The sequence below is a fragment of the Heterodontus francisci genome, chromosome 32, assembly GCF_036365525.1.
Source record: "Heterodontus francisci isolate sHetFra1 chromosome 32, sHetFra1.hap1, whole genome shotgun sequence".
NCBI classification, from domain to species: domain Eukaryota; kingdom Metazoa; phylum Chordata; class Chondrichthyes; order Heterodontiformes; family Heterodontidae; genus Heterodontus; species Heterodontus francisci.
This window is the reverse complement of record NC_090402.1, coordinates 22,992,043-23,010,718: the sequence shown is the minus strand read 5'-3', so window position 1 is coordinate 23,010,718 and position 18,676 is coordinate 22,992,043. Positions and strand designations below refer to the sequence as shown.

Here is an 18,676-nt window from a genome sequence, read left to right as displayed (position 1 = left end):
TGAATGCGTGGCTGAAGAAATGATGCAGGAGGGAGGGATTTAGATTCCTGGGACATCGGGACCGGTTCTGGGGAAGGTGGGACAAGGTACAAGAGGGACGGGTTACACCCAGGCAAGACCGGAACCGATGTCCTCGCAGGGGCGTTTGCTAGTGCTGTTGAGGATTGAAACTAGAATGGCAGGGGAATGGGAACCTGAGCGGGGAGACTGAGGAGGAAACGAGGATAGAAACGAAAGACAGGAAACAAAAAAGCAAACGTGGAAGGCATAGAAATCGGGCAAGGAACAAATAGGGCCATAGTGCGAAATAATGCGAAGATGACTAAGAATGTTTAAAAGATGAGCATTGTGTTTCAATGCACGGAGTATTCACAGTAAGGTAGGTGAATTAACCATGCAAATAAATGTAAATGGATACGATATAATTGCGATTTCGGAGATATGGCTGCAGGGTGACCAAGGATGGGACTGAACATCCAGGAGTATTCAATATTTAGGAAGGACAGGCAAAAAAGAAAGGAGGTGGAGTAGCGTTGTTAGTAAAAGAGGAAATCAATACGATGGTGAGTAAGGATATTAGCTCAGAATCCTGATGTGGAATCTGTATGGGTGGAGCTAAGAAACACCAACGGCACAGTGGAGCAGTGGTTAGCACCGCAGCCTCACAGCTCCAGCGACCCGGGTTCGATTCTGGGTACTGCCTGTGTGGAGTTTGCAAGTTCTCCCTGTGTCTGCGTGGGTTTTCTCCGGGTGCTCCGGTTTCCTCCCACAAGCCAAAAGACTTGCAGGTTGATAAGTAAATTGGCCATTAGCAATTGCCCCTAGTATAGGTAGGTGGTAGGGAAATATAGGGACAGTTGGGGATGAGGTAGGATTATGGAATTAGTGTAGGATTAGTATAAATGGGTGGTTGATGGTCAGCACAGATCCGGTGGGCCGAAGGGCCTGTTTCAGTGCTGTATCTCTAAACTAAAACAAACCAAGGGGCAGAAAACATTGGGGGTTTTATGTAGACCCCCAAACAGCAGTGGTGATGTAGAGGATGGCATTAAACAAGAAATTAGAGACGCATGCAGTAAGGTGCAAGTGTAATTATGGGTGATTTTAATCTACATGTAGATTGGGCAAACCAAATTAGCAATAATACTGTAGAGGAGGAATTCCTGGAGTGCGTACGTGATGGATTTTTTGGACCAATACGTTGGGGAAGAAATAGAGTACAGGCCATCCTAGACTGGGTGTTGTGTAACGAGACCGGATTAGTTAACAATCTTGTTGTGTGGGATCGCTTGGGGAAGAGCGACCATAACATGATAGAATTCTTCATTAAGATGTAGAGTGAGAGTGTTGATTCCGAGACTAGGGTCCTGAATCTGAATAAAGGAACCTATGACAGGATCAGGCGCGAGTTGGCTATGATAGATTGGGGAACGTTACTTAAAGGGTTGACAGTGGATAGGCAATGGCTAGCATTTAAAGAGCGCAGGGATGATTTACAACCATTGTTCATTCCTGTCTGGCACAAAAATAAAACAGGAAGGGTGGCTCAACCGTGGCTTACAAAAGAAATTAGGGCTAGTATTAGATCCAAGGAGGAGAAATATAAAATGGCCAGAACAATCAGCAAAACTGAGGTTTGGGAGCAGCTAAGAATTCAGCAAAGGAGGACAAAGGGATTGATTAAGAAGGGGAAAATAGAGTATGAGAGTAAGCTTGCAGAGAACATAAAAAATGACTGTAAAAGCTTCTATAGATATGTGAAGACAAATGTGGGTCCCTTACAGTCAGAAACGGGGGAATTTATAATGGGGAACAAAGAAATGGCAGACCAACTAAATACATACTTTGGTTCTGTCTTCACAAAGGAGGACACAAATTAGCTCCCAGAAATGCTGGGGAACATAGGGTCTAGTGAGAAGGAGGAACTGTATGAAATCAGTATTAGTAGGGAAATGGTGTTAGGGAAATTGATTGGATTGAAGGCCAATAAATCCCCAGGGCCTGATGATCTACATCCCAGAGTACTTAAGGAAGTGGCCCTAGAAAGAGTAGATGCATTGTTCAAAATTCTGTAGACTCTGGAACAGTTCCAATGAATTGGAAACCCACTATTTTTTTAAACAAGGAGGCAGAACAAAAACGGGCAATTATAGACTGGTTAGCCTGACATCAGTAGTGGGGAAAATGCTAGAGTCTATTCTAAAAGATGTAACAGAGCACTTAGGAAAACAATGACATGTTAGGGCGGCGCAGTGGTTAGCACCGCAGTCTCACAGCTCCAGGGACCCGGGTTCGATTCTGGGTACTGCCTGTGCGGAGTTTGCAAGTTCTCCCTGTGACCACGTGGGTTTTCGCCGGGTGCTCCGGTTTCCTCCCACAGCCAAAGACTTGCAGGTGATAGATAAATTGGCCATTGTAAATTGCCCCTAGTGTAGGTAGGTGATAGGGAATATGGGATTACTCCTCTTTGGCCTCCTTATCTCGAGAGACAATGGGTAAGCGCCTGGAGGTGGTCAGTGGTGTGTGGAGCAGCACCTGGAGTGGCTAGAAAGGCCAATTCTCGAGTGATGGGCTCTTCCACAGGTGCTGCAGAAAAATTTGTTTGTCGGGGCTGTTATACAGTTGGCTTTCCCCTTGCGCTTCTGTCTTTTTTCCTGCCAACTGCTAAGTCTCTTCGACTCGCCACACTTTAGCCCCGCCTTTATGGCTGCCCGCCAGCTCTGGCGAACACTGGCAACTGACTCCCACGACTTGTGATCAATGTCACAGGATTTCATGTCGCGTTTGCAGACGTCTTTAAAGCGGAGACATGGACGGCCGGTGGGTCTGATACCAGTGGCGAGCTCGCTGTACAATGTGTCTTTGCGGATCCTGCCATCTTACATGCAGCTCACATGGCCAAGCCATCTCAAGCGCCGCTGACTCAGTAGGGTGTATAAGCTGGTGATGTTGGCCGCCTCGAGGACTTCTGTGTTGGAGATATGGTCCTGCCACCTAATGCCAAGTATTCTCCGGAGGCAGCTAAGATGGAATGAATTGAGACGTCGCTTTTGGCTGACATACGTTGTCGAGGCCTCGCTGCTATAGAGCAAGGTACTGAGGACACAGGCTTGATACACTCGGACTTTTGTGTTCTGTGTCAGTGCGCCATTTTCCCACACTCTCTTGGCCAGTCTGGACATAGCAGTGGAAGCCTTTCCCATGCGCTTGTTGATTTCTGCATCGAGAGACAGGTTACTGGTGATAGTTGAGCCTAGGTAGGTGAACTCTTGAACCACTTCCAGAGCGTGGTCGCCAATATTGATGGATGGAGCATTTCTGACGTCCTGCCACATGATGTTCGTTTTCTTGAGGCTGATGGTTAGGCCAAATTCATTGCAGGCAGCCGCAAACCTGTCGGAGACTCTGCAGGCACTCTTCAGTGTGAGATGTTAAAGCAGCATTGTCAGCAAAGAGGAGTTCCCTGATGAGGACTTTCCGTACTTTGGACTTCGCTCTTAGACGGGCAAGATTGAACAACCTGCCCCCTGATCTTGTGTGGAGGAAAATTCCTTCTTCAGAAGACTTGAACGCATGTGAAAGCAGCAGGGAGAAGAAAATCCCAAAAAGTGTGGGTGCGAGAACACAGCCCTGTTTTACGCCACTCAGGATAGGAAAGGGGTCTGATGAGGAGCCGCCATGTTGAATTGTGCCTTTCATATTGTCATGGAATGAGGTGATGATACTTAGTAGCTTTGGTGGGCATCCAATCTTTTCTAGTAGTCTGAAGAGACCACGTCTGCTGACGAGGTCAAAGGCTTTGGTGAGATCAAGGAAAGCAATGTAGAGGGGCATCTGTTGTTTGTGGCATTTCTCCTGTATCTGACGAAGGGAGAACAGCATGTCAATGGTCGATCTCTCTGCACGAAAGCCACACTGTGCCTCAGGGTAGACGCGCTCGGCCAGCTTCTGGAGCCTGTTTAGAGCGACTCGAGCAAATACTTTCCCCACTGTGCTGAGCAGGGAGATTCCACAGTAGTTGTTGCAGTCACCGCGGTCACCTTTGTTTTTATAGAGGGTGATGATATTGGCATCGCGCATGTCCTGAGGTACTGCTCCCTCGTCCCAGCACAGGCATAGCAGTTCATGTAGTGCTGAGAGTATAGCAGGCTTGGCACTCTTGATTATTTCAGGGGTAATGCTATCCTTCCCAGGGGCTTTTCCGCTGACTAGAGAATCAGTGGCATCACTGAGTTCCGATTTTGTTGGCTGGATGTCCAGCTCATCCATGACTGATAGAGGCTGGGTTGCATTGAGGGCAGTCTCAGTGACAACATTCTCCTTGGAGTACAGTTCTAGGTAGTGCTCAACCCAGCGGTTCATTTGTTTGCGTTGGTCAGTGATTATGTCCCCTGATATAGATTATTAATCCCTGATGGGATTACTGTCGGGTTAGTATAAATGGGTGGTTGTTGGTCGGCACAGACTTGGTGGGCCGAAGGGCCTATTTCAGTGCTGTATCTCTAAATAAAATAAATAAAAGTAAATAAAATAAATGATTGGACAAAGTCAACATGGATTTACGAAAGGGAAATCATGCTTGACAAATCTACTGGAATTTTTTGAGGATGCAACTAGTAGAATAGATGAGGGAGAACCAGTGGATGTGGTGTATTTGGACTTTCAGAAGGCTTTCGCTAAGGTCTCACAAGAGATTAGCATGCAGAATTAAAGCCCATGGGATTGGGGGTAAGATACTGACATGAATAGAGAGCTGGTTAGCAGACAGGAAACAGAGTAGGAATAAAAACTGGTCTTTTTCCGAGTGGCAGGCAGTGACAGTGGGGTACCGCAGGGATCGGTGCTAGGACCCCAGCTATTCACAATATATATTAATGATCTAGATGAGGGAATTAAATGTAATTTATCCAAGTTTGCAGATGACAAAGCTGGGTGGGAGAGTGAGTTGTGAGGAGGATGCAGAGAAGCTCCAGTGTGATTTGGACAGGTTGAGTGAGTGGGAAAATACATGGCAGATGCAGTATAATGTGGATAAATGTGAGGTTTATCCACTTTGGTGGCAAAAACAGGCAGATTATCTGAACGGCGATTGATTGGGAAAGGGGGAGGTGCAGCGAGACCTGGGTGTCCTTGTGCACCAGGTGCAGCAGGCAGTTAAGGCAAATGGTATGTTGGCCTTCATAGCGAGAGGATTCAAGTGCAGGAGCAAGGATGTCTTGCTGCAATTATACAAGGCCTTGGTGAGACCACATCTGGAGTATTGTGTGCAGTTTTGGTCACCTTCTCTGAGAAAGGATGTTCTTGCTATGGAGGGAGTGCAGCGAAGCTTCACCAGACTGATTCTTGGGATGGCAGGACTGACGTCTGAAGGGAGATTGGGTCTGGTAGGCTTTTATTTGCTAGGGTTTAGAAGAATGAGAGAGGATCTCACAGAAACCTACAAAATTGTAAAAGGACTGGACAGACTAGATGTAGGAAGGATGTTCCTGATGGCAGGGGAGTCCAGGACGAGGGGTCACAATCTAAGGATAAGGGGTAAGCTATTTAGGACTGAGATGAGGAGGGATTTCTTCACTTAGAGAGTGATGAACCTGTGGAATTCTCTACCACAGAAAGCAGTTGAGGCCAAATTGTTAAATATATTCAAGAAAGATTTAGATATCATTCTTGGGGCTAAAGGAATCAAGCGATACAGGGAGAAAGCGGTAACAGGGTACTGAGTTTGGACGATCAGCCATGATTGTATTGAATGGCAGTGCAGGCTCGAAGGGCTGAATGGCCTACTCCTCCTATTTTCTATGTTTCTATGTCCAAAACTTGAAGGGCAGGATTTGGTGGCCAAATGCGGATGAGAATGGAACACGTAATTTCCCGAAGCCAGCTGTCATGTCAGTTTCCCCACGCTGTTCCACTGGCAGCAATTTTGTTCTCGGGTGGGGTGGTGGGCGGGGAGCGGAGGCAGGACCCAGTCATCCACACGATTCAGATCATTGTGCAGTTGAGCTTGTCAGTTTAAGCGCTCATCTGCAATTTTTGTGGGAAGTCATGGGTCCATACTGGATCTGGATCCAAGTGGAAGGAAGCAATAACATAGCGAGGAATCAGTTATTGCTGCATCATTCAATTATGTGGGCTCATAAAAGGCTGCATGACTGAGAGGTAAGGAGAGATAATGGAACAAGCGGTTTGTTTGTGCTTTGTCATTTGAGAGGATCGTGACCCACCAGGGATCATGGGGCCATAAGGGAATGCAGCTGAACACCATCAAGGCAACAACTGGACATACGATTAAGGTACTCTGTGACAGATGAGAAATGATGAGGGTCAACATCCTCAGGAGCAGTTGCTGAATCCTGGGCATGAGGGCAGAAGAGAGGAGTGGGGAACAGGAAGACAATGAAGGCGATGCCCTCAGCATTAAGTGTACCGCCGAAGAAACTACCTGGACGCGTCAGAGAATTCGTGCCGCAGGAGATTTGGTCTATCTAGGCAGATGGTATGAGATTTGTGCCATCGTTGAGGAAGACTTCCGATCTTTCAGTACTTCTGGTCGTGCCCTGCCAGCAGTCATTAGTCATTGTGGCCCTGCACTACTTCACCTCTGGCTGCTTCAAAGGATCCGCAGTGGACCTTGGTGGGGTGTCTCAAGTGGCAACACGCCATTGCATCTCACAGATCATTGCTACCCTCTTTGTGAGAGCTGGGCAGTACATACAATTTCAAACAGATCGGGCCTCACTGGCGTAAAGGCCAGTGGGATTCACCTCTATTGCTGGATTCCCGCAGATGCAGGGCATAAATTGCACCCATGTGACAGTCAATGTGCCGAGTGAGTGGCCAGTGAGACATCTACAGGAATGACTTACACTCCATTTAATGTTTTGCTGGTCTGTGGCCATAAGTGCATTATACACATGTGCATTCGCTATCCTGGTAGCTGCCATGACTCTCATCCTCCAGCAGTCCAGAATCCTGCTACTCTTGATGTTACCACCAAAACTCCATGGATGGTTTCTAGGGGATAAGGGATCCCCCTTGACGAAATGGCTACTCACACCATTACACAACCCCTGCGATGGAAGCACAGAGGTAAGCGAAGCCATCTGTTCATAAAGCGCAACATTGAGCAGGCCATCAGTCTTTTGAAGATACAGTTCCGGTGCCTAGACCAGTCGGGTGGTGCCCTGCAGTACACGTCTTGAACGTTGTGGTGGTCTGCTGTGCTGTCCATAACATGGCCCTCCAGAGAGGTGTGGACATTGAAGAGGGTGCAGTGCTAGATCAACACAGTTCATTGGAGGAAGAGGAGGAGGAAGATGTGCGGAAGAATGTGTCAGTGCTGTCTGAGGAGTCAAAGCACTCATCAGGATGGCATGAATGCCAGGGTAGAGCATAGCTACCCGACCTGGACCCGTCGGGGCTGGGTCAGGTCGTTCTTCCGGGTCCGGGATTTGGGCTCGGGCCAGGTCAGACACACTATCACCACCTCCGGTACGTGGCTCCAATCTTTAAATGTACTTTTTAAACAACCTTTCAAGTCCAGTTACAGTTTTTGTTGCTTATCTGTACAAGCTTAAAAAGTGAAAAAAACAAGCCAGGTTAACTGAACATTCCAGTGGTCAGTTCGGGCATGGGAAAAAATGAAAGGGCTCGGGTCAGATCATGGTTTTGTCGGGCTTGGGTTGGGTTTCATTTGCAGACCCGAGTCGGCCTTTACGCCAGGGCACATCCGATCCAAGCAAGTTTTACCTGAGCACTTCTCATTCCAGCAGGACTGCATGTTCTGGCACTCACTTTGCTCTGACTGAGAACACATGCATTAATCACACAACTTAGAATAGTTCCACGCTTACTGTCAATGCATGGTGCTCAGCTCTCCAGTGGTCTCAGTGTCCCTCTTTAAAGACCATTGCTTCATTTCAGCACTCCTTCCCTCTTTTCCAGTTTTGCTATTAAAGAATAGAAGCTCTCATGTCTGGGGTCATGGCTCAATATCTTCAACATAATTAATAACCATTAATACAATCACAACTGAAAGTCACCCAAGTGAACCACTCAACCAAGTGAATCACAATGACTGATGTGGTGGCATTCATTCTCGGCCACTTCTAAGCGATGCTCCCCTGATGGCCTTTGATGAGGTGGAGGCAGCATGCTTGCGTGTGTCTGCTTGTGGCTCAGATCCCTGTGGTGGATGTACTAGTCATGGGAGTACCTCCAGAGGCTGCTATACCAGTGTCAATGCAGGTTCAGCTTCTTTCATGGCCCTGCTACATAGATGGGTCCCTCACTCAGAGGAGCCAATGAGGCTAATATTGGTGCCCTGTGAAGGGTGGCACCCTCATCCTCATCAGTGACTGCCTCAGCCCTTTGATGCTCTGGGTCGCTGGAGGTGACCAGCAGCTGTGCACAATAGCCATTTCCCTTAATTTCCTTCATGTCCAAAAATCTGTTCTCCGTCTAGAATAGACTCTCGATTTGAGCATCCACAGCTTTTTGGGATAGAGAATTCCGTGTTCACAACCATTTCAATTAACACATTACTCCTCATAGTCCTAAATGGCTGACCCCTTATTTGCGACTTTAACCCTCAGTTCTAGACATGCTAGCGAGGTGAAACAGCCTCACTGCATCTACCCTGTCGAGTCCTCTTTGAAATAAAATTTTTTTTTTGAGATCACCTCTCATTCATCGAAAATCCAGAGAATATAGACCTATTCTATTCCATCTCTCATAGGGCAGCCCTCTGGTCCCAGGAATCAATCTAGTGGACCTTCTTTGCACCCCCCCCCTCTAAGGCAAGTATATTCTTCACCAGGCAAAGAGATCAAAACTTTACACTGTACTCCAGCTCTATATAATTGCAGCAAGACTTCCTTACTCTTGTACTCCAACTCCATTGCAGTAAAGGCTAACACGCAGTTTGCTTTACTAATTGCTTGCTTGTACCTGCATGCTAACTTATTGTGATTTGTGTACAAGGACCCCCAACTCCCTCTGCATACCAATATTTGCTTGTCCCCATACCTTTTGAAAAATATTGGCTTTACTGTTCTTCCTACCCAAAGTGGTTAGTTGTACACTTTCCCACATTATATTCCATCTGCCAATCACTGAACCAGTCTCTTGTACTTTGCAGCCTCTGCATCTTCCTTGTAGCTTACTTTCCCACCTAGCTTTGTATCATTGGCAGACTTAGCTACATGACACTCAGTCCCCTCATATAACTCATTGATGCAGATTATAAATCGCTGAGGCCCAAGCATTGATCCTTGTGGTACTCTGCTAGGTGCACGCCTGCTAATATGAAAATGACCTGTTTATTCCTAATCTCTCTCCTGTCAATTAAACAATCCTTAATCCAAACTAATATATTGCCCATTGTTGCATAAGCCCTAATTTGTGTAACAACCTTATTTGTGGTATCTTTATTAAATGCCTTCTGACAAGCTAAAGATACTACGCAGTCTGGTTTCCCCCTTATCTAAACTGATAATGTTTTTCTTTGAGAATGTAACTAACACATTTGTCAAGTCCAATTTCCATGTCATAAAGCAGTGTTGACTCTGCCAAATCATCAGGTTGGATTCTGTGCATGTGCCAGTTCTAGAAGTTGCTGTCAGTGGAGTAATGGCAGCGGATGCTGACCATTTCACTGTTATTACTACTGTAAAATCCAGGCCATGTGACTTCTCAAGTGCCCTGTTACCACATCCTGAATAGATCTAGCAATTTCCCTACCACTGATGTCAGGCTAACTGGCCTATAGTTTCCTGTTTTGTCTCTCCCTCCTTTCTTGAATAGCAGGGTTACATTTGCTACCTACCAATCCATGGCAACCATTTTTAAAACCCTAGGGTGTAGGCCATTGGGTCTGGGGATTATGCTTTTTCAAATATTTCTAAGTATATGATTGAACAATGGCTATTTCAGAATGCTCAATGTTGCTTCAAGGTGCTGTATCATTAACAGTCCATGAAACTGACTGCACAAATATGCGTAAATAACTGAAGCCTGATGTACAACAAGCTAATCAGCCAGCCTTCCACCCAGTGTTGCATCTCTGCTTTTGTGTGCCATGTTCCACTATACTGTCAATTGTATTCAAATCTTAATACCAATACCCTTAAGTGCCAACACTAATAGGCCATTGGAAAATTGTCAGTACATTTGTCATGTGATTACTGGCTGTTCAATTCAATTTGGTCCCACTACAGTTATAACCACTAGCTGATCTACAAACACTCAGTTCAAACAATTGTTCAATTTCTCTCATACAACAGAGTGACTCGTGCATAGCAATCACGGACGTCATCAGTGTGTGCGAACATTTGCCAGCTTGTCAGTATGAATGCGTGCTGACATCACCATGCACCCCTCAATAGCTGCGATCGCCACCTCCATTCCCCTAACAGTATTCCCGTACCAACTACTCGCTGCTCCATTCCACCGAGCCGCCACCCGCCAGTCCGCTTGCTCCTGCCCTCGCTGCTTCCCCCCTCGGGAGCGTGCAGCCAAGGTGGGGGAAGTGGCGAGTGGCTGAAGGAAGGTAGCGGGGAGCGAGCGGCAAGCAGAGGGGTGTGGGAGGGAGCAGCGAAAACAAGTGCGATGGCAGGAGGGAGCAGGGTAATGTTGGGGGGTGGGATGGAGGTGGCGATAGCAGCCATTGAGGGATCTTGGGTTTAATTTGTTATTTGTGACTAATTGAGCAGCGCCATCTTTATTATGGCAGCTGCCTGAGACATCGCAGAGAGTGAAATTTCAGTGGATGAGGCTGCATTTGTGCATGTGCCAATACTGCACCTAGTGGTTGTGTCGTCAGCAAACGCAGCCTCAATACAAAGACAAAATCTTTTATTTGAATTGTCAATATTTTTGTAGTTCAAATGAGCATAATATAAAAATATGAAGTTTGTTGTACATCAGTTGTGTTTAATTATATGCAGGCGGAGGGTATTAATTGGGATTTTACTTCAGGTAAGGGACACTCACTGAAACTGGGTGTTGTTGAATTAGGAGGAGTATGTTTGTAATGTTTCACTCAAAACAAATGTTAGAACGAGTAAAGATTGGCTCCAGTATTATACTTCACCAACTCGCTTTTTGGAGTATAACATGACATACCCATCAATGTATTTTATTGCAATTCTAGTGATGTGCTGAGATTGTTAGTTTTTATGGTTGGTTGATTATCGATGCTGCATGCTGTATAACACTGCAGTAGGAGTAAGGTGTGCAGTTCTATGGCTCGACCACAGGAAGGATATTAAGACATGCTAAATACTGTTAATGCTGGAAATCTAAAATAAAAACAAAAATGTTGGAAATACTGAGCAGATCAGGCAGCAGCATGGAGAGAGTAACTGTTAACACTTAGATTGTTGAACTTTTGTTAGAGCTGTAACAGGTTTCAAGCATTACAGAGGCAGGGAAAGGTGGAGTGGGGAGGAAAGAACAAAAGGAAAGTCTGATGGGGTGAAAGGTTGGAGTAATTTAAATGAAAAAAGTGATGCAAGACAAAAGGGAGTGTTAATGGGAAAAGTAAACAAATAAAAAAAAAATGGGTCTAGGGGTGCTGTAAATAGCAACAGCAGAAACATTGCCAGCACCTGCTGTCCATAGAGTTGGGAACAGTGGTTATAATCTGAAATTATTGAACTCCATGTCGAGTCCAAAAGGTTGTAAAGTTCCTAAGCAAAATATAAGGGGCTGTTCTTCAAGCTTCCGTTGAACTTTACTAGAACAGTGTCGGCTGAGAAAAGAGTGGAAGTGGGATGGAGAATTAAAATGGTAAGTGACTGGAAGCTCCAGGTAATGCTTGTGGACTGAATGGGGTTGTTCAACAAAGTAATAACCCAATCTATGTTTAGTCTCCCCAGTGTAGAGGGTGTTGAGGCACTGGAGAGGTTAGAGTGCAGATTCTCTATAATGCTGCCTGATACAAATATGAACTTGATAATTTAGGATTTTTAAAGGTGTTTTAAAAGTATGAAGTGATGTGAAAGAACAATTAAGGGCCTAGAACAAGGCAGCATACATGTAAGAGATTGAGGATGCAGAACAGAAGAAACCTTTTTTGAAAAAGAGGATGGTGAGTCTGAAGTGTACTCCTGAAGTTGGTGATCGAAGCAGAGCTTGTGTCAACATTTAAGGATATGTTAGGTGTTTGAAAAAAAGGCTGATAGAGATGCGGGATTAGGATGACGGTTTAATGTAAATAAACATCAGTAAAGATAGGCCAGACTGAGCTGCTTGTTTCCATGTTGTAATTTCTATGCAGGTCTTGTTGTGAAATTATAATCTATGTACAGCTTTGAATAAAAATGTAATATTGTTATAGACAATTTTCTTTGTTTGAAGGATGCAAATGTTATAATATCTGAAACTTGTTTTTAGGTTGGCCAACTCTTACAGCAGTTGGCAATGATGGGCAGCGAAGAAGCGGATCCACGATTGAAGAATAGTCTTTGCAAATTTGACAAAGTAAGTCAATTGGTACTCTGCTGAGATGCAATCGTTAAAAGTTGCAATAACAGGGGAGTGTAACCTGAATTGTGAAGACATTGTACTCTGACTTCCTTTCGTGTGATCGTCAGGGATCTTTAGCTTTGTGGTATGCTTGGCTATAAGATCTATTGTAGATTTATTTACTTAAATTTACCTTGGTGTATATTTTCAGCATTATACATGAAGTACTAAATACATTTAGCATTAATCTGATAGTTGAAAAAAGGAATTCTTGCGAATTCTGATTTTTACGAAGTAAGGTTTTAAATAATTGAATCCTATTGACTGAATTAGTTGATTTTTGAGAGGAGTTGCTAAAGTGTGTGTCCTTGAACTAGGAAGGGAAAGAATCATCTCAGATTCCTATCCTTGGTGATTATTTCTGCACCTGAAAAATATGTAGATTTTAGGTGGAGGCAAAATTGATGAGATAGCTGAGATGATTGATTTACGTTTCCTCATACTCACTGTCCAGTTGAATATTTGATAGATGAGCAAGAGAATCCATTTTTCTGTGGGTTTTTAGTGCTTGGACCAGGAGCCCAGTGACTGGGGTTCAGTCATTTTCTTGACAACATTAGTTTGCATATTTTCAAATTAGAAAATTTACTTTAACAGGAAGACCACGTGAAGGTTGCTGTGAACCTTCAACCGCTTGAGGGTGGGCCAGGGAAAAAGTGGACACTTGCTCCACAAGTGGAACGTAAGGACCAGCTCTAATTGTGACTGGCCATCCAAGTGAGACCATCACCCACATATTGAACTCTTGCCCTGAGAGATCCATTCCTAGTGGCATCACAACCATTCACACCGCATCAACTGAAGCCGTTGAATGGATTATTAATCTTGACATCGTGCTACAACTGCTTCCCCAGCCATACGAATATATTTTTGAGCAAGAGACTCAATATTTGACATGTAATGAAGGTATTTTGGCATCAGTTGGAGCCATATGCCATCTCTTTGAAGAGGGAGGTGGTGAGGTGGGGTTGGGGAGAAATTTGATGTGATGGGAAGGGATCACTATGACTTCATTGAATCTCCAATACCTATAGAGTTTTTAAATAATTTGAATATTCTGTACTAGCTTAAGATGTTTGAGAAATGAACAATGAGCACAAAAATAATAGTGGGGGGACCAAGAAAATCAAGAATAGATCGAAGCAACAATAGGGTTTTTGGTGGTGGTGGAGGGGGGGGGGGTTGGGGCGGTTGTCAAACCTATACTTAGTCGCTACCATATTTGGTGGCCACTATATAAACCTTAAATCGACTTTTGTGACTGTGCTTACCCAATCTTTTGGTCGTCAGTCGGATATTTTCTGTTTATTACAGGAAGGTGATTGATTCTATTATTAACGAACAATGCAGATCAATAAAGAAATACCTTTTACCAGGTTTTCAAATTCAGGATCTTAGAGTGGGTATAAAAAAATCACACGGAGGCCCTCATTTACTCAGTTGAATTTGTTGACTGAAGATTGGACATCTGCTATTTCTATGCAACTCTGCTCCAGATAACTGGTTCTATCAGGGAATGTCTAAATATTGAGCTTTACACTCCACTTGTCCGAAGCTTTTACCAGCAAAACAAAAAAAATGATGCTAGACTAGCGTTTACCAATGTATGGGGTCACATCAGATTCTCTAACTGTTCTGTTCCCAAGGCAAACTATTCTGCTCCTGATCTCTCTCTCCAGTAAAGTTAAGATCAAAATGTCAACAATTAACTTATGTGAAGTCTGTCTTTGAGACTCAGCCTTTAACTGTTGTTAACCTGAAAAATCGTTTATGGAAACATGTCTGAACGTGAACATTTTTCACTAACCCACTTGTAACACAACACTCTTGTCTGTATTAGAAAGGCACAGTTTAGACATTGGTATTTTACCTTTCTGACCTGGGTTCAAATCCAGTCAAGACTGATAGAATGAAGTCTGTTCTGTTTGTTGGTTGTCCAGGTCTGCGAAAGGGATCAAAGGATATGGGAGGAAAGCGCGAACAGGTTACTGAGTTGGCTGATCAGCCATGATCATAATGAATGGCGGAGCAGGCTCGTAGGGCCAAGTGGCCTACTCCTGCTCCTATTTTCTATGTTTCTATTAATTTGTGCCACCTAAATCTAATTTTTAATAAACTGTACCTTTAATTCATTATTAACTGGCAAAATAGTACATTCTCTGTGGAAGGAGGCAAATTAAATTGAAAGGAACCAACCTCCTGGAGCAGTATGGGTAGAGTCGTGAGATACCAAATGAGGTGCATTAAAAAACTGCGCAGAGTAACTGGGGTAAAAGCCCTTGTCACAAAATAAGTAGTCCCCACCACGTAAAACGTCCTCGTGTGAACTGAGCAGCAAAAAAGTGATGGCCTTTTTCATTACTGTTAATTTCAAAATTGCTGGTTATCGTGTCTCAAGTGCAGTGTTTATTTTGAGTGTTAACAGTTGTGCTAACTCACTAGTTTGCACATCTTTCAAGTAAACCAATCACAAGAAAAAAATGAAGTAAATAACACCTCATTGAGGTGCTCTGAATGTAATAAAAGAGCCTTATTGAGACTTCATTTTAATGTATATTTTCGGATGAGAATCCTACACTTAAATCCGCATGGCTGTGCAAGAGATTTTCCCCATTAAGGACTGACATAAACAAAGCGAGAACTGTTTCACCATTCCCCTAAGTTTGTGCTCGTCCGTCAACTGTAATAAAAGGCCCAGGTCTGAAAGCCACCCAGTAACATAATTTGTTGAGTCAATTGTCAGAAATTCATCATTTAAGTGGAGTAACAGGAGTCTAGTCCAAAACAGAACAATAGTCTGCATTTCAAACAGTATTCAGGACTGAACCCCACATAAGACTCGTTTAAGCTGAATCTTAAACTGCAACCAATGCTTCAGAAGGCAAGCTCCAACAACATTCAAGTAGTTCATAGACCATCCAGGACAAAGCAGCCCACTTGATTGGCACCACATGCACAAACGTTCGCTCCCTCCACCACAGTGGCAACAGTGTGTACCATCTACAAGATGCACTGCAGCAACGCATGAAGGCTCCTTAAACAGCATCTTCCAAACCCGCGACCTCTACTACCTAGAAGGACAAGGGCAGCAGATGTGTGCGAACACCACCCCTCCAAGTTCCCCTCCAAGTCATGCACCATCCTGACTTGGAGCTATATCGCCGTTCCTGTTGCTGGGTCAAAATCCTGGAACTCCCTTCTTAACATCACTGTGGGTGTACCTACCCTAGATGAACTGTAGTGGTTTAAGAAGCTGGCTCACCACCACCTTCTCCAGGACAATTAGGGATGGGCAATAAATGCTGGCCTAGCCAGCGACGCCCACATCCCACAGATGAATTTTTAAAAAAGGAACAGAAAGCTTTAAAGACAACAGACTACAAATCAACCTTGCCCTCTCTGACAGTCTTTAATGTCAGAACACTGTAAATTCTGCTCAGAAGCCACTCTGCTGTTTTTGCTACTGTTACCCCAGCCATTGCAGATATGGGCAAATGGCATTTGCACAAAAGTGCCTGCTGTAATTAGTGGTGACTGTATTTGAGGATTTTCATTTCAGGTAGACTTCTTTTACAACCTACAAGGATGTAATATATTCTGTCTAATGAACTTTTGCAGAGTTGTGTTGCAGCTTTCTTGGATGTTATTATTGGAGGTCGTACTGTGGAAACCCCTCCCATGTCCTCTGTGAACTTGCTGGAAGGGCTTAGCAGGACTGTGGTATACATGACCCACAACCAACTTATAAATTTAGTAAGCATATGTATTTTGTTCATATTTTTGGCTCTTATTTTTGCAGGTGAGTTGTACCTCACTTTATTTAAGCATGTAACAATATGCAGGTTTATTTCACTATAATCTGGGTAGTATGTAGACTCAGTAATGCTCAATAATAATCTTTTATGAACAGTGTGAATTTTGTTCCATTGATTTTCCCCAACCACTATGATTCCATGCTTGTGCTCAGTTCATCTGGTAGTGATTCCTTGGGTGGCCTACTGAGTATGTAACTTAAAGCTATTCAATTGAATTAATATTAACACAGTTTTGTCCATCAAAAATCTCTCATTTATTAATCTTGTGTTTTTTCTATTATATTGTTCTCAATTTTTCAATGGAGGTATTGTTCTGTGTTCACGTCCTTTTTTCTGTAATTTCTGTGCTGTTTCCCTCTCCCTTAATGCCTGGCCTGATCATCTTTTAGTTAGGACAAATGCATGCCATGTTTCCGACTTGCCAACAGTCTCTCTTGCAACTGTTCACTCGGAGGTGACGGTGTTTGACCCAGGTATGTGTCTCCCCTTGATTTTCATCTGCACTTCATGTTGAGTGGTTGATCGCTGGACATGGCTCTATTGCTGAGTGGAAGGAGACACAAGTCCATCCATTTCTGCTTTGTACTTCAGTAGTTTACTGTGGCCACTGCGCTCAATATTTCAAGCCCTCTTCTCTCATTTCACATATAGTAGGAAGAACGTTGCTCAAGCACTGATTTTTGATTTTATTGCATCTCAAAACTATAGTTCAAAGACTTTTTAAAATGCTAACATGAACCTTATTTGGTGACCCCTTTATTTTTCAATACAACAAACTTGAAAGCTTCGGCCAATTGCTGCACCAAATGGATTTGTTTACGTGCCTGCATTATAGTCTCGTATTCCCATTACTTTAATGTGTAAGAAATTGAATACAGGACTAAATCTTGTATAAATGAGCAGATGAAAATTTAATCTGACTATCCTAACTATAACAAGCAATCTCCACAGATGAGACACTACATTAAGCAGTTTGATATCCAGTGAAATTTAGAGAGTGGTAATAGCCAGCCATGGTTAATACTGCCTGCTGACACTGCATTGGAGTTGGGTAAAGCAAAGCACCACACAGGAATTTCTGATTATCAGCTTCCAAAAGCTGACAAGAGGATGCCTGATTACTTATTGATCTGGGGTTGCTAGCTAAACATGCAAGGGAGAAAGGAATAAAAGGTTAGATCAAGAGGGTGAGAAGAGGTGTATCCAGACCATAAACACTTGCATGGACCACTTAGGCTGAATGACCCGTTTCTGTGTTCTACTTTCTATGTAATTCTATGGCTTGCCTAAGTTGTGTTTGCTCCCACTTTTAACTGTATAAATGGGCAATTAAGTTCCTAATGACAGATATCATCCTTTTAAAACATTTAAAATTATGGAACAGTTAGGAGTATAGAACAGCAGTAGGCAGTTTTGCCCCTTGCACTTGTTCCACCATTCGAAGAGATCATGGCTGATCTGTGACCTAACTCTGTATACCTGCCTTTTCCCCATCTCCCTCAATGCTTTCAGTTAACGTAATTTTAATTGACATTGACAGACTTAACATTTGACCCAGCATCAGTCGTTTGCGGAAAAGAGTTCCACCCTTCCTTTGTGTTGTACAAGTTTTTCTTAATTTAGCTCCTGCAAGGCCTGGCTCTAATTTCTAGACTATGCCCCCTACTCCTAGATTCCCCAACCAGCAGAAATAGTTTTTCTTTTTATCTATCCAATCAGTTCCCCTTAATATCTTGAAAACTTTGATCATATCACCCCTGAATCTTGTAATTTCCAGGGAATACAACGCTAGTTTGTGTAATCTCTCCTTGTAATTCAGTCCTTGGAGTCAAGGTATCATTCTAGCAAATCTGTGCTGCACTCATTTCCAAGGCCAGTATTTATTTCCTAAGATGTGGTGCACAGAACTGAACACTGTACTCCAGGTGTGATCTAAGCAGGATTTTGTATAGCTGTAGCATGACTTGTATTCAAATCCTCTAGGTGTAAAGGTCAGCATTCCATTAACCTTTGTGATTTTTGGACCAGTCCATGGCATTTTAATCTGTGTAGATGGACTCCTAAATCTCTTTGCACCTTCACTACTTCTAACTTTCCTCATTTAGAAAGTTCTCTGATCTATCCTTTTTAGGTCCAAAGTGGATGACCTCCCACTCCCTAACAGCACTGTGGGTGTACCTACCCCACATGGAGTGTAGTGGTTCAAGAAGGCAGCTCACCACCACCTTCTCGGACAATTAGGGATGGGCAATAAATGCTGGCCTAGCCAGCGACGCCCACGTCCCATGAATGAATAAAGAAAAACTTGACAATATTGAAATCCATTTGCCACA

The 18,676-nt window shown here is 43.8% G+C and overlaps 1 protein-coding gene across 11 annotated transcripts in view; it reads left to right on the top strand.

Moving 5' to 3' along the window:
* Window positions 1-18,676, top strand: part of gapvd1 (GTPase activating protein and VPS9 domains 1) — a 141,315-nt gene that overhangs the window by 37,913 nt on the left and 84,726 nt on the right. For all 11 annotated transcript variants that reach the window (XM_068012469.1, XM_068012465.1, XM_068012475.1 and 8 more), the window contains 2 exons: window positions 12,397-12,483; window positions 16,147-16,281. In XM_068012469.1, coding sequence (XP_067868570.1) covers window positions 12,397-12,483; window positions 16,147-16,281 — 222 coding nt within the window. The remainder of the gene's footprint in view (window positions 1-12,396; window positions 12,484-16,146; window positions 16,282-18,676) is intronic.